General features: G+C 46.4%; 1 protein-coding gene across 6 annotated transcripts in view; it reads right to left on the bottom strand.

The window, feature by feature from the left end:
- ST3GAL6 (ST3 beta-galactoside alpha-2,3-sialyltransferase 6) overlaps nt 1-14,976 on the bottom strand; it is a 71,445-nt gene that overhangs the window by 1,944 nt on the left and 54,525 nt on the right. For all 6 annotated transcript variants that reach the window (XM_039477270.2, XM_039477272.2, XM_039477271.2 and 3 more), the window contains 4 exons: nt 10,318-10,413; nt 5,965-6,151; nt 5,722-5,859; nt 1,543-1,695 (listed from right to left, as the gene is read on the bottom strand). In XM_039477270.2, coding sequence (XP_039333204.1) covers nt 1,543-1,695; nt 5,722-5,859; nt 5,965-6,151; nt 10,318-10,413 — 574 coding nt within the window. The remainder of the gene's footprint in view (nt 1-1,542; nt 1,696-5,721; nt 5,860-5,964; nt 6,152-10,317; nt 10,414-14,976) is intronic.

The raw sequence follows: 14,976 nt of genomic DNA, 5'->3' as shown, positions 1-14,976 counted from the left end.
TTGTTTTAATATTCTCTTTAGATGACGCTTGAAATACCACCAAGTACAAAGGAAAGTTCAGGGCTGAGGAGAAATGAGCCTCATCTAAAGTCTGTTGGGGCACCTACTTCTTAAAATACTTAAGTGCTTGTCCTACATGGTGGGGACAGAGGGTGCAGGTGGGGGACAAAGGACAATACTGGAATCTAACCTGCTTTATATACCACTTCCTCAGCTTATATAGTGGGATGGTTCAAGGGGACCAATTTCATGAAACATATCCTATACTGTCTATCGAGTAGTGTTTCAATATTGAAAGTATCCAGGTAACATTTTAATCCTACCACTTGTGATGCACTATGCATCTAAGTTCAAATTAGAAAACGAGGAAACTTTCACTTAGTCAAGTGAAATACAAATCCTTAGCCCAGTGCGGTGGCTCATGCCTGTAATCCCAGCACTTTGGGAGGCTAAGGCGGGAAGATCACATGAGGCTAGGAGTTCGAGACCAGACTGGCCAACATGGCAAAAACCCATCTCTACAAAAATAAAACAAAAATTAGCTGGGCGTGGTGACAGCTGGCTGTAATCCCAGCTACTCGGAAGGCTGAAGCAGGAGAATTGCTTGAACCTGGAGGGGCAAAAGTCACAGTGAGCTGAGATCGCGCCACTGCACTCCAGCCTGGGCGACAGTGAGACTCTCAAAAAAAAATTGTTTAAAAATAACGAAAAACCTCACTATTAGTCCCTACTCAAGAGAACTATGATCCAGTATAAAGGTTTTTAACTTTTTTGACCATGAAGATTCTCTTGTAGGATTAAAATATTCTAGTCCATCTTGTCTACTTAAAAACGAGTGCATGAGAATAATTAAGCCTAGCAATCCAACGTGAATCTGTAATCTCACAAACACAACAGTTGCTGTATTTCCATTGTGCAAATATGAAAACACAACAGTTGCTGTATTTCCATTGTGCAAATATGACAGACTATCTAAAATAAGATTCTGTACTTACATGGGGTTGATGACACTTGCCAATAACCATGAGGCCCGTAAATTGGGATTTGATGCTGTAGTAAAATGATCCTGGACCCGAGTTCTAGTTGTAGCCGTCTGTACCCCTGTAAACCCCATCAAGCCCTCAACCCCTCAAAACCTGGTCCCTGCAGGGCGCGGTGGCTCACGCCTGTAATCCCAGCACTTTGGGAGGCCAAGGCGGGTGGATCACGAGGTCAAGAGATCGAGACCATCCTGGTCAACAAGGCGAAACCCCGTCTCTACTAAAAATACAAAAAATTAGCTGGGCGTGGTGGCGCGTGCCTGTAATCCCGGCTACTCGGGAGACTGAGGCAGGAGAATTGCCTGAACCCAGGAGGCGGAGGTTGCGGTGAGCCGAGATCGCGCCATTGCACTCCAGCCTGGGTAACAAGAGCGAAACTCCGTCTCAAAAAAAAAAACTGGTCCCTCAGTGAAATGAGTGTGAGAAGAGGAAAATACGGGCTTTCCATTCCCCCAAGATGAGTCCCAAGCATATACATATTACCTTAAATACGGTACATTACCTTACTCATCAAAGACATGGTGGCGTTCCCATAGTAGTGCAAAGGACTCTTGAGGTCAGAAAAGTTGTATTTAAAACCAGCTAGGTGAACTTCATGGCATATGTAAAATGCCAGTGTGATGGCAATAATTCCTGTTGTTGGGTGTTTGGGTTTCTGGGGGAGGGAATGGAAAACAAATTTTAAGTAAAAGGGGCTACTTGTTTCCAAAGCATATTTGGCTGGCCGAATCATATAAAACAGGGATTTCTAAATGTTTAATAATGAGAGAAGTAAACTCTCATTGTAAGGCTGAAGCCCCCAAAGAGTATACACGGATACCTTAACTCCAAAAAATATATAAAAATAAACTGTGACTGAAATCCTAGGAAGTCTAAATTACAGTATAGCTGCAGTATTATCCCAGAGGACACCTGTCAAATGAAGGAATACTGTGACGCTTAAAAAAATGTTGCTGCATTGTTTAGAAAAATTAAAAAACCTGATGAGCCAGGCTCCTTATGGCAAAAGCAAAGCCTGGGAATTTTGAACACATGTATGAAATGTGAGGACAGCCGGGCGCGGTGGCTCAAGCCTGTAATCCCAGCACTTTGGGAGGCCAAGGCGGGTGGATCACGAGGTCGAGAGATCGAGACCATCCTGGTCAACATGGTGAAACCCCGTCTCTACTAAAAATACAAAACATTAGCTGGGCATGGTGGCACGTGCCTGTAATCCCAGCTACTCAGGAGGCTGAGGCAGGAGAATTGCCTGAACCCAGGAGGCGGAGGTTGCGGTGAGCCGAGATCGCGCCATTGCACTCCAGCCTGGGTTACAAGAGCGAAACTCCGTCTCAAAAAAAAAAAAAAAAAAAAAAAAAAAGAAATGTGAGGACAGCTTAATTCGTGAACGGATGAAATCATGATAAAAGACTTCATATAAATTCACCTTAGAATAGCTGTATTTTATACTCTCCATTTAAACTAACTCTAGGGAAAGCCTAATCAAGCACTTCAATGACAAACTGTAATAGTATCTGACTAGAAAATAAATATTCCAAATGCATACATAGCAATATGACAATCTCAACTGCACCATTATTTTTTTTTTTTTTTAGAAAGAAAAACCAAGCATCCTCTTTTCTCATCTGACACATATCTTGAAAACCAGCGTGACAGATATTTGACAAGAGGGTCTTTCAGAAATTTTACTTCTCACTGAGATGGCCTTCCAAGAGAAAAATAAGACACATATTAAGCTTTTTACACAACACTTTCAATTAATTGTTTCTTGGAGTCCTCATTGAAATTACATATGACTTCCTAGGATTTTGAGGAAAAGAAAAACATCAAAGAGGCACAATTAAATCAAATCAGTACCGGGACACAAACTCTTCGGAAAGCCTCAACTGCCTTCAGCATAAGCCTTTCCTTACGCTGCGTACCACGGTAACCTAGGAGTCATTCCGCATCATTCATCCCATGACTTTTCCTTTCTCCTGACCCCTTTTCATGTCTTCTACTAACGTTCTTCACAACTTCAGAGTCCTGCATCCGTCTACATAACCGTCCTTTATTTAGACCAGCTCTTCTGCACCCATCACCCCCAGAACCTCTATTATCACCTGACAAACTCTTAGAAGAGGGATAAGCACTGTGGTCACCCTGTCCCCACTCCCCAGCAACGGAAGAGGGCAAGAGAGAAACGGGCTTACCTGGGTGAATGCTGAGTTTATGACCCAACTCTCAAATAGGCATTACGTATGCCCAGCAATCCAGTTACATTTGACTAGTAAATGTCCATTCCTACTAATTCCATGAGAAGAATGTATAACTTTGAATAATACTGAATTCGGAATAACAGTAAATTCCAAGAGGAGAAGCTGTAACTTTGTATCCTCAACGGCTATAGTCTCCTTCCTAATTCGCCTACTTCATCTTTATTTTTTTTTTTAAGGAAACAAAAGCAGTCAAAAGAGAGTGACATCATCTTCCCACCTCCAAATCTACCATCTTAACTGTCTCTTCACTCCTATTTACAGTGTTGATTCTTCTTCTTCTTTTTTTTTTTTTTTTTGAGACAGAGTGTCGCTCTCGTTACCCAGGCTGGAGTGCAATGGCGTGATCTCGGCTCACCGCAACCTCCGCCTCCTGGGTTCAAGCAATTCTCCTGCCTCAGCCTCCTGAGTAGCTGGGATTACAGGCACGTGCCACCATGCCCAGCTAATTTTTAGTATTTTTAGTAGAGACGGGGTTTCACCATGTTGACCAGGATGGTCTCGATCTCTTGACCTCGTGATCCACCCGCCTCGGCCTCCCAAAGTGCTGGGATTACAGGCTTGAGCCACCGCGCCCGGCCGGGTTGATTCTTCTTCTAATGGATGAGATGTCACTTCAGCAACCCTTCGCTGGTGCATATTTTATCCCGTATCTCAACAGTTTTTCTTCTGTACTTACCTACTTTCTCCCCCATCATGAATATTTCTGCTGAATCATTCCCTTCCACAGACACACAGACCAGAAATGATCAAAACACACTTCCTCGATCCTGTATCATCTTCCAACTATTGCTTCATTTCTCTGATCCTCATTCTAGCAAAAAGTCCACTAAAGGTTTGTTGCTGCTTGCTCAGATGAGTTCCAGATTCTCGTCAACCCAATTCAAGCAAGCGTTTTCCTTCTTTCTCGTTGTCAATATGTATCACCACCAGTATGACCGCCACATTTCTAAAACCAGGGTTTACTATTTATGTTCAGCCTCTGGACAGCATTGGACATGGCTGACTTCCCTTGAAACACAGCAATGTTTTCATTTGGTTTCTGGGACACCATGTCCTACTGGAACTTTAACGTAGCTACGGCTAGTTCTAATGTCATCACTAAGCATGCACGGGGTGTTTCTGTGCTTTTAGAATTAAAGACATTACCTAAAATGAAGAACCGAGATACACCTGATCATACTTCACTTAGGAATATGGGAGCTGAAAAGTCACAAAACTCACATTCGGAAGCTGTCCTTTACCCTCAGAATTACTAGGAAGTCACGTTTAAATTTAAAGCACGGATGCTTTTTGACTTGAGCATTCCATCCTCAGGAGTCTATCCTACAGAAATCCGACACATGGGCAGAAAACTCCTACGATCACATGTACTGCTACATTATTTAAAGAGAAGAAAATGCTGGATACAGTTGAATGTTTATAAATAGGAGAAGAGTTAAATAAAGGAAAATAAAAGAGCAGAACAATGTCTGTAGTATAATCATAATTATATTGAATAAACAAGGGCATGTGTATGTGTCTGGAAACATAGCAAATAGTCTGGAAGCACATAAAAGACAAAAGCTTGGGAGGTAACACGGGTTATAGAGGGAAGAGAAAATAATGGTGACTTGCTTTTTGATTTTTTAATATTCCTTTATAAGTTACTTGATTTTCACTGTGTAACACTAATTTATTTTTAGAATCTAACACTTTTGAATGTCTTATTCACAATTTTTATCATGCTATATATAACCATGAAAATACATGTAAAAATACATGAGGTATATTTATCTCTTTGGAATTTTCCTACTTTAAAAAGGGGGGAAAAGCTCATTTCAACTAAGGTATCATATTAGACAGTTACTCAGGCTTCCAGTGAAAAACCTCTCTGCCCCTATATGGGTCTAGAGTATGGTTTTCTAGGGAAAGTAGGCACACAGGAGTGAAAGTCGGTGAGATTTCATTTTGGAGTTTCAATACTGTTCTAACTACTGTTTCTTGAGAAATTCATGCCAACATTTCCTCTGACCACAGAAATGTTTCTGGACTACTTTACTGACAGTTCTCTTTAGCCTGGAAAGCCATGCACTCGTTCTGAAGCCAGGCCAGCTACTCTGAGCCCAAGCCTGCCCATCAGCCCACCCAGTCAGACTCTCCTCACTGCAGGGCACTGAAGACGGTTATGAAAGGTGAATTGTTTCAGCATGCACAAAGAGACCCCAGGAAGGCCCTTAAGGGCAGGGGGAAAAAAACCAATTTCAAAGTATATTTCCTTGAAATGTAATTGAAAATCATAAAGATGATAACCACAGATAACTACTTTTACGAACTCAGAGATGGCCCTCAGAAACCATCTCCTGAGCTGTGGTTCTGACAGTGAGAGTCCCCAGACCCTCTATCCTATCTCGGCAGTGTGAAGCCACGCAGAGATAGATACATACCTGATTTTTCGGAAACACTTTTGGAAAATGAAGCAGTTCATAAGCCGCTGTCCTGATAATGAAAGGATCTAATATTCTGATTTGATAAGGTTTATAGATCAGGTTTAAGGCTGGTTTCTTCCAAAAACCATTAGTGTTCTGAAATAAAGTAAGAATACAGAAAGTAGAACAATGTGGCTTCTTTTTTTAGAGAAAAAAACATACTAAAGGTAATCTCACGGAAAAACAATTTTGCCTACTTACTATTTTGTTACCCATCAACAATTCCAACAGCCACCTCAAATCATGTGGCTTAAAAGCTGTGAGAATTGCTGTCGTATTAGGGTCATTGTGAATGGGATCTGAAAAAACAGATTCTGGATAAAAAAGTCGGAAGGTTGTCCTTCTCCCAACTTCTTCTTCATGTCCTAAAACGGGACCGTTATTCATTCTGTGGGCAGTAAAACACACAAGATATGTAGATCACGTGCAGAATGTGCCACTGTCATCACAGTTCTCAGAAGTTTCAGAGTTGGGTAAACATCAGCCTTTTATCCTGTGCTCTGAAACCGCAAAGCCATAGATCAACCTTTCGCACATCATGGCCAAGGACATCATTCCTTTTCTTTTTTTTTTTTTTTTATGAGACGGAGTTTCGCTCTTGTTACCCAGGCTGGAGTGCAATGGCGCGATCTCGGCTCACCGCAACCTCCGCCTCCTGGGTTCAGGCAATTCTCCTGCCTCAGCCTCCTGAGTAGCTGGGATTACAGGCACGCACCACCATGCCCAGCTAATTCTTTGTATTTTTAGTAGAGACGGGGTTTCACCATGTTGACCGGGATGGTCTCGATCTCTCGACCTCGTGATCCACCCGCCTCGGCCTCCCAAAGTGCTGGGATTACAGGCTTGAGCCACCGCGCCCGGCCGGACATCATTCCTTTTCATGCAATAGCTGCTTGATCGAAGGCAGAAATGTTCATCCGTATTTGAAAATTAACTGTGGAGCCAATGATGATTCAATCTTACCTCCAGGGGAACTGAAGCCTAAATAAAAGAAATGGGAACACAGAGGCCCAGGACACCGGAACTGAAAGAGACCTTGGAGGACAAACGCCTGGAGAGAAAATGACTTGCTCAAGGCCACACGGGCAGGGAGCACAGGATGTGTGCGGCTGACAGGCACACACGTGAGTTGGTTTAAAGGCCCGTCCAAATTGTTGTACTCTGAAATAAACTTAACAATATAAAACTGCTACATTATATTCAAGCACAACCAAATGAGTGTCTATTGCTAGAGTGAACTAAAGGGCCACAACGAATCTACTTTTGGATTTGTGTAGGCTCAAAGCCAGGGTTAGACATGCACTATTTATGCACACATTATGAAGGCATGCTAAGAAAAAGAAATGCGTTGTTTGCAAAACAGTGTCCCCCAGGAGGATAAATACTGTTTTACCCTTTGCCACTGACTCTATGTAATAACACTTGAGATGACTTTCAAAATGTCATACCGATGGCATTTTCCTGTAAGGGCTTCCTGTGGATCTAAATTATCAGATTTAGACAATTACGGGTAGAGACACCTGTGATTGTTTCAAAATTGTTTTGTAGGTAAATTATCACAGCTTCCTCAAAATGAATAGTAAACAGAAAATAATGTGACCTCCCCATGCAGAAACGCCAGGTGGCTTATAACCCCATGAAACCCTCAACGCTGCCTCAGTCTGCTAACCTTGCCAGTCTTTAAACGATTCACAGCTACTCCTAACACGCACACACACTTATCCCAGATGAGGACCTTATCTCAACCTCTCCCTAAAAGAATAGAAAGATCCTTATTTTCCCATCACTACATCAGAGGGACTCTTGGTAGCTGTGACCACAATCCTGGCTCTCTTTCCATTACAAAAGATTAACCACACTTGCGTTCTGGACCCCCTCCCCTCTCTTTTACCACACCCAGCTTTCTCATTTCTACCAGTGTACCAATATGCCGTAGCGCCTCCCATCTTTTCAAAAGAAAAGCAAACGAAAAAAACCTCCCGATTGCATAACCATCTCTAACTGCCATCTCATTTCTCAACTCCTCTTTGAAGCAAAAGTTTTAGACGACATTGGTTTCTCTGCACATTCCTGTGTATATCCAGGTGTACACTCTCTGCATTCCGTCTTCAGCCTGCTGCAGCCGGGCTTCTTGCCACATCAGGCCTCTAAGCCTGCTCTTATCAAGAATGTCAACGAGCTTCAGGTCACCAGTCCAACGGTCACGCCCCGGTCCTTATCTTGCACGACCTCTCAGCACTGGGACACAGCGGGTTGCTCCTTCTGTCCTGAAAACGCTTTGCTCTCTTGGCTTCTGTGATCACTTTCTCCTGATTCTCTTCTTACCTTATGGCTATGCATCCTCCTTTCTTTGCTCAACCTCTGCATGTTGAGTGCTCCAAGGCTCAGTCTTCACCTTCTCTCTTTCAGTCTCTCCTTGGGAAATCTCACCCAGTCCCTGGTTTAAATACAGCTTAGGGGCCACATGCCATCAAGATTTTAACCTGTTTATCCCACTGCCTGTGGACATACCCGCTGCAAATCTAATAAGCATCTCAAATCTAACATGTTTATATAGAAATCTTGGTTTTCAGGCCGGGCGCGGTGGCTCAAGCCTGTAATCCCAGCCCTTTGGGAGGCCGAGGCGGGTGGATCACGAGGTCAAGAGATCGAGACCATCCTGGTCAACATGGTGAAACCCCGTCTCTACTAAACATACAAAAAATTAGCTGGGCATGGTGGCGCGTGGCTGTAATCCCAGCTACTCAGGAGGCTGAGGCAGGAGAATCGCCTGAACCCAGGAGGCGGAGGTTGCGGTGAGCCGAGATCGCGCCATTGCACTCCAGCCTGGGTAACAAGAGGGAAACTCCGTCTCAAAAAAAGAAAAAAAAAAAAAAGAAAGAAATAAATCTTGGTTTTCCTCTATAGACTGGCTCCTATACCGGTCTTTCCAACGCAATAAATGATACCACTCTCTAGCCAATCTCCTAAGCTGAAAACAGGAGGTATCCTTGATGTCTTTATTCCTGTTACTCTTCACATCTAAAATAGCAACACATCCTGATAACTATGTCTAAAACACGTCTGCAGTCGGTCCACATACCTCTTCTCTCCTATGACAATCCTGTCAGATATCATCATGTGACGTCTGAATACCGCGACCTAATTGTCTCTGCATTTCCACCCGGCCCTCGCATTCCATTATCCATGCCACAGCCAGCGTATTTAAAAGACATAAGCAGATTGCATTGCTCTCTTGCTTAAAACCCTTAAAGAGCTTCCTGCTGCCGGGCGCGGTGGCTCAAGCCTGTAATCCCAGCACTTTGGGAGGCCGAGGCGGGTGGATCACGAGGTCGAGAGATCGAGACCATCCTGGTCAACATGGTGAAACCCTGTCTCTACTAAAAATACAAAAAAAAAAACTAGCTGGGCATGGTGGCGCGTGCCTGTAATCCCAGCTACTCAGGAGGCTGAGGCAGGAGAACTGCCTGAGCCCAGGAGGCGGAGGTTGCGGTGAGCCGAGATCGCGCCATTGCACTCCAGCCTGGGTAACAAGAGCGAAACTCCGTCTCAAAAAAAAAAAAAAAAAAAGAGCTTCCTGCTATACTTAAAGTCCAAGTTCTTTTTTTTTTGAGACGGAGTTTCGCTCTTGTTACCCAGGCTGGAGTGCAATGGCGCGATCTCGGCTCACCGCAACCTCCGCCTCCTGGGTTCAGGCAATTCTCCTGCCTCAGCCTCCTGAGTAGCTGGGATTACAGGCACGCGCCACCACGCCCAGCTAGTTTTTTGTATTTTTAGTAGAGACGGGGTTTCACCATGTTGACCAGGATGGTCTCGATCTCTCGACCTCGTGATCCACCCGCCTCGGCCTCCCAAAGTGCTGGGATTACAGGCTTGAGCCACCGCACCCGGCTAAAGTCCAAGTTTCTAATCCTGGCTTTCAAGTCCTCTGCAGCCTGATCTTGGCTCACCGCTTCGGCTTCCCATTGCACCATTCTCCCTCCCACCATTCTCCCTCCGTCTGCTACTTCCCAGCCTCACTGGTTTTGTTTGTTTGTTTGTTTTCGCTGCTCCTCTCAAATTCAGGATCACCTCCCCCTGAGACCTCGCAGCAGACATCCTTTCTGCCTCGATTGCTCTGCCATCATCTTCATGTGGCTGTCACTGCGCGGTCACCTGGGCCCTGCTTAGATGTCTCTTTCTCTAAGTGGTCATTCAAAGGAGCCACTCAAAGATTCTCCATTACGTCCTTTTTAAATTATGTCTGATATTTATTATTTTTATATATTTAATTACTCGTTTTCTTTCCTCCACAGAGAACACAAACATTGTTCTTATCCACTGCTATCTCCCCTGTGGCTACAAGTGTGCCGGCTAAGGAGACTTGACAAATACTTGCTCAGTGAGTAACCTGAAAACTAGGCCTAACGCTCGCCAACAACCAAGAGAGAAGGTTGTGCAATAAAATAAACAAATGGAAACAGCTCCCCTTCCTTTCAAAACACAGCTGTATTAAGGTAAGAAACCATATTCTGTTGAAACAATTCTAGGGTAGCAAATAGAAAATCTATTTACCTTATGATGACGTCGTAGGAGTCGATTTTCTCTCCCAATGTCTTATTCTTCAAAACTCCGCCGTTACCGACGACCACACACTTTTTACAGGGTATGCTGTTGGACAGACAGACAAGTGAGAGATTGAGCCATCTTTTACAAAACCGAGTGCGTCCAAGGATCCGTGCTGACGGTCAGAACCCCAGTGCCAAATTCCACTTGTTGCACAAGTGGAAAAAGAACCAACTGCAACTTGTAAGTCTAGAGCTGCATTAAAACAAATACAAGATTCAGTGAGCAACAATCTATAGAAACAGCGTATCGCCGTCAGCAACTACTATCGGCCCATGTCCACTCTCTCATTTGATTCTCATAGTCACCTACTGAAATAAGCAGGCCCGATACCCCCATTACACAAGCGAAGGAAGAGGTTCAGAAACCTATCTGGTAACATTTCGGAGTTTTACTTCCAAGTGGAACTGGCCTGTGAATCCAGAACTTGAGATTAGGAAACGACTCTGCACGTGCGTTTCGCATCACGTGGGTCCGGTGTGGTTTCGCATCACGTGGGTCTGCACGTGCGTTTCACATCACGTGGGTCCGCGTGTGGTTTCGCATCACGTGGGTCTGCACGTGTGTTTCGCATCACGTGGGTCCGCGTGTGCGTTTTGCATCACGTGGGTCCGCGTGTGCGTTTCACATCAGGTAGGTCTGCATTAGGTCTGCATGTGTTTCACGTCACGTGGGTCTGCGCGTGCGTCTCGCGTCACGTGGGTCTGCATTTTTTTTTTCCTGAGACGGAGTTTCACGCTCGTTACCCAGGCTGGAGTGCAATGGCGCGATCTCGGCTCACCGCAACCTCCGCCTCCTGGGTTCAGGCAATTCTCCTGCCTCAGCCTCCTGAGTAGCTGGGATTACAGGCACGCGCCACCATGCCCAGCTAATTTTTAGTATTTTTAGTAGAGACGAGGTTTCACCATGTGGACCAGGATGGTCTCGATCTCTTGACCTCGTGATCCAGCCGCCTCGGCCTCCCAAAGTGCTGGGATTACAGGCGTGAGCCACCGCGCCCGGCGCGTCTGCATTTTATTGCCAGCATTAACCCCTCCTCGAAGATCCCACCTCTGGCTCTCTGTCGCCTAGGTGTGGAGACGGACAGCTTGGGACCTGGTGAGAAAGGGACCGTTTTCTGTGCCCTGCCCATGCTCACTTCAATTTCCCAAACACGGACTGGTCCTTGGAGCTTAACCAATACAAACTGAAAGTTCCTGCTGTGTTCCTGGCAAACAGCTTTGAAGGAGAGCGCAAAGGGAACGTCGCGTTGCTTGCCCATCTGTCGCCAGCTCTTACCACCGCCCACCCAGGCCTGGAGAAACGATGGAACACACCGCGCCCTTGCCCTCTAGAGAACAAACCTACAGAAGGGAACGTTGCTGAGGCTGTGCTCCCAGCGCCCCCACGGCACGCGAAGTCAAAAGAGAGCACTGTGTCCCTGAGGCCCGTGAGGTCGGCAGACCAGATGAACTCAAGTGCTTACGGCTTTTAAGGAATCGATGAGGAGCCAAACTGTATCAACACTGTAGAACACAGGAACATGGAGAATGCAGGAATTCAGAAACGTTTTAAAACAGCCAAGCATTGGCTTTGTCGGGTAAACAGGAGATGATGGACACACTCCTACATTCATTAAATTTACGTTTTTTGAGTCGTATAGCTCGTCTGATTACTTTATAACTTGTAACACTGCAAAATAGTTTTAACATATTTTAATTGGAAGCTCTAGGCTCTCAAATATTAAAGAGTCTTTTTTGTTTGTTTGTTTGTTTGTTTGTTTTGAGACGGAGTTTCGCTCTTGTTACCCAGGCTGGAGTGCAATGGCGCGATCTCGGCTCACCGCAACCTCCGCCTCCTGGGTTCAGGCAATTCTCCTGCCTCAGCCTCCTGAGTAGCTGGGATTACAGGCACGCACCACCATGCCCAGCTAATTTTTTGTATTTTTAGTAGAGACGGGGTTTCACCATGTTGACCAGGATGGTCTCCATCTCTTGACCTCGTGATCCACCTGCCTCGGCCTCCCAAAGTGCTGGGATTACAGGCTTGAGCCACCGCGCCCGGCTAAAGAGTCTTGCTTAAATCCGGGTCTACCTGAAGTCAAGAAAACTCAGCAGCAGTGACACAGGCTGGTAAGGACCTGGGGTCGGGGAGGGCTGTCCAGCAGATCCTCCGTCAGCGTGTGCCTGAAACCTCGCATTGTGGACACGTCTCGATGGATTCCAGAAGGGTCTGTGTGTTCATTTCAATTCTCTTTGTTATTATTTTTTCTTTCTTCTGGGAGTCCATAGATTGGGTAAAAATGAAATCAGACGTATCATATTTGATTTGCTTCAAATGTGGCTGACGTCCATTTGCAGCAGAGAACTGAGGGAAAGTTCTAGGATTGCCGGCAAGGGGACCCGGCACAGAAACGGTCTGCCATTCATTGTAGAAGCCGGCGGGCACCGCGCGGTCGGTGTGAGTCAGTTAAGAAGGGGACTTGAGATTCAATAAGCAGGGGTAAGACCGAGGGAAGGGAAGCAGCGACAATAACAACAACAAAAAACAAGCGCAGAACTTTCAAGAGCCAAGGCCAGGACATTTAGAGAACACGCTACGGCAGAGGCTGGCTGGAGAAGAGCGGTCAGTGCGGACCTGCCGGGTCCCTCAGGGAACACGGTGACCACATTGTACCCTGCTGGACGTGCTCTTCACAGTGGATTTGATCCTCCACCAAAAAAAGAAAACACAGGCCCTTCTCTTTCGGGTGAGCGTCAGTCACTGCACACGTAACATTCAGGGAGGGGATGACGGTCCCAGCAGCTTTACAAACATGCCTGCATTGCCAGGGCCACGTCTGTCACACACGGGCACCTTCTCAGCATCCAACTGGTGCAGCCACTGGGTGTCGGGAGTTTTCACATTTCTGAATCCTGACGGTTGCGGAGATCCCCTTTTATCTCATACTCCAGGACTTCCTGCAAAATTAGGCAAGAGGTGGACTGTTTCAAGGGTTCATTCAACTGCTACTTGTCCTGAAGCATCCTGTGAACTTCAGATTCTCTGTGGATGAGGAGGCCGCTTGGAGGCTGAACACGTATGGGCAGGCCACTGGCCTCCTCCCTGCCGGCAGCAGTTCTGAAATACCGGCAATATGGTATCTCGAGGTGTTATGAAAGTTGGAGATGGTTTCAGAAGAGAGGCCGGCGGGGTGGCTGCTCTGGTTTGGATGACCCCAGGGCCACTGCTGAAAGCAGGAGAGGCAGCCAAGAGCCTGACACTTGGACTGCAGGCACACCCTACATGCAGGACCTCCCGGGGTTCAGAGGGTAACTTCGTCTTGTATGGACGGCACTTCCTTTCCGCCATCACCAAGAGACTAGATTTTATATTCAGATCTGGCTTCTGGGAGAGTCCCGTTTTCTGCCCAGCCTTTGATTTTTTGTGTGTGAGTTTCCAAGTGCATTAGATTGCTGATGTTTTCCCCATCGATGGCTGCGATGACATCTTTGATACATCAATTAGCCACAGCAGCCTTGCTTCTGAGGGGGACCCGGACGAAGCAGAGAGGCTGTGGGAGTTCCTGCTGTCCAGCAGGTGAAGCCTCGTGGTCTTGGTCTCTCTGTTGGGCTCTAAATAAGAAAGTAACATACCTCTAGATGCTTTTACAAGCAAGTTCGACTTCAATCCCTGTTCTAGGAAGCCACTTTTATCAAAGGCTCTCTGCTGTGGGGCCACGCAGCACGGCTGAGATGGGAGCTGCTGAATACTCCAAGCCTTTCCTCTCAGGGTGTTATTGCCATTATGCTCCCCAAGTGATAAAGCAGGTGGCAGTTCTCACAGTCACGGCTTGCTTGCCCTTTCCATAACCTCCAGGTCAGTCTAATTCAGATCAGAGGCTGCACCGCCTTAAACTGGCTCCATCTCCACTAGGAATGCCAAGCAAGGCTGGGCACTAGGCAAGGCATGGCTAAGAACAGACGGGAGTGAAGTAACAGCCGTTCCCATGAGATAGCCTGCGTAGGAGTGGGGGGATCGCTACGGATGGTTCTAGTCTACTCCTCTCCCTCCAATGAAGGCTGTAAGCCAATCTTCTGTCAAGAGACGGGGCTGCCTCGCCCTGAGCCCAGGTACCCCAGGGGCTCCTGCATCCGACCTGGCCTGGAGAGTCCCCAGTCTGGCATCAGGCTGCTTGACTCCAACTACGCAGAACATATAGGGGCAAAGGCCAGGAGTACAAGCCACCAGCACGCTACTAGCACTTTTTTTTTTTTTTTTTTTTTGAGACGGAGTTTCGCTCTTGTTACCCAGGCTGGAGTGCAATGGCGCGATCTCGGCTCACCGCAACCTCCGCCTCCTGGGTTCAGGCAATTCTCCTGCCTCAGCCTCCTGAGTAGCTGGGATTACAGGCACGTGCCACCACGCCCAGCTAATTTTTTGTATTTTTAGTAGAGACGGGGTTTCACCATGTTGACCAGGTTGGTCTAGATCTCTCGACCTCGTGATCCGCCTGCCTCGGCCTCCCAAAGTGCTGGGATTACAAGCTTGAGCCACCGCGCCCGGCCGCTACTAGCACTTTAATCCTCCACAAAAAACCCCTGACCCACAAGCCAAATGTCTCAAGTCGACCCCGGAAAGGTTACTCAG

The sequence above is a fragment of the Saimiri boliviensis genome, chromosome 8, assembly GCF_048565385.1.
Source record: "Saimiri boliviensis isolate mSaiBol1 chromosome 8, mSaiBol1.pri, whole genome shotgun sequence".
Lineage (NCBI taxonomy): Eukaryota > Metazoa > Chordata > Mammalia > Primates > Cebidae > Saimiri > Saimiri boliviensis.
The sequence above is the reverse complement of the archived record's forward strand: the minus strand, read 5'-3'. Positions and strand labels throughout refer to the sequence as shown.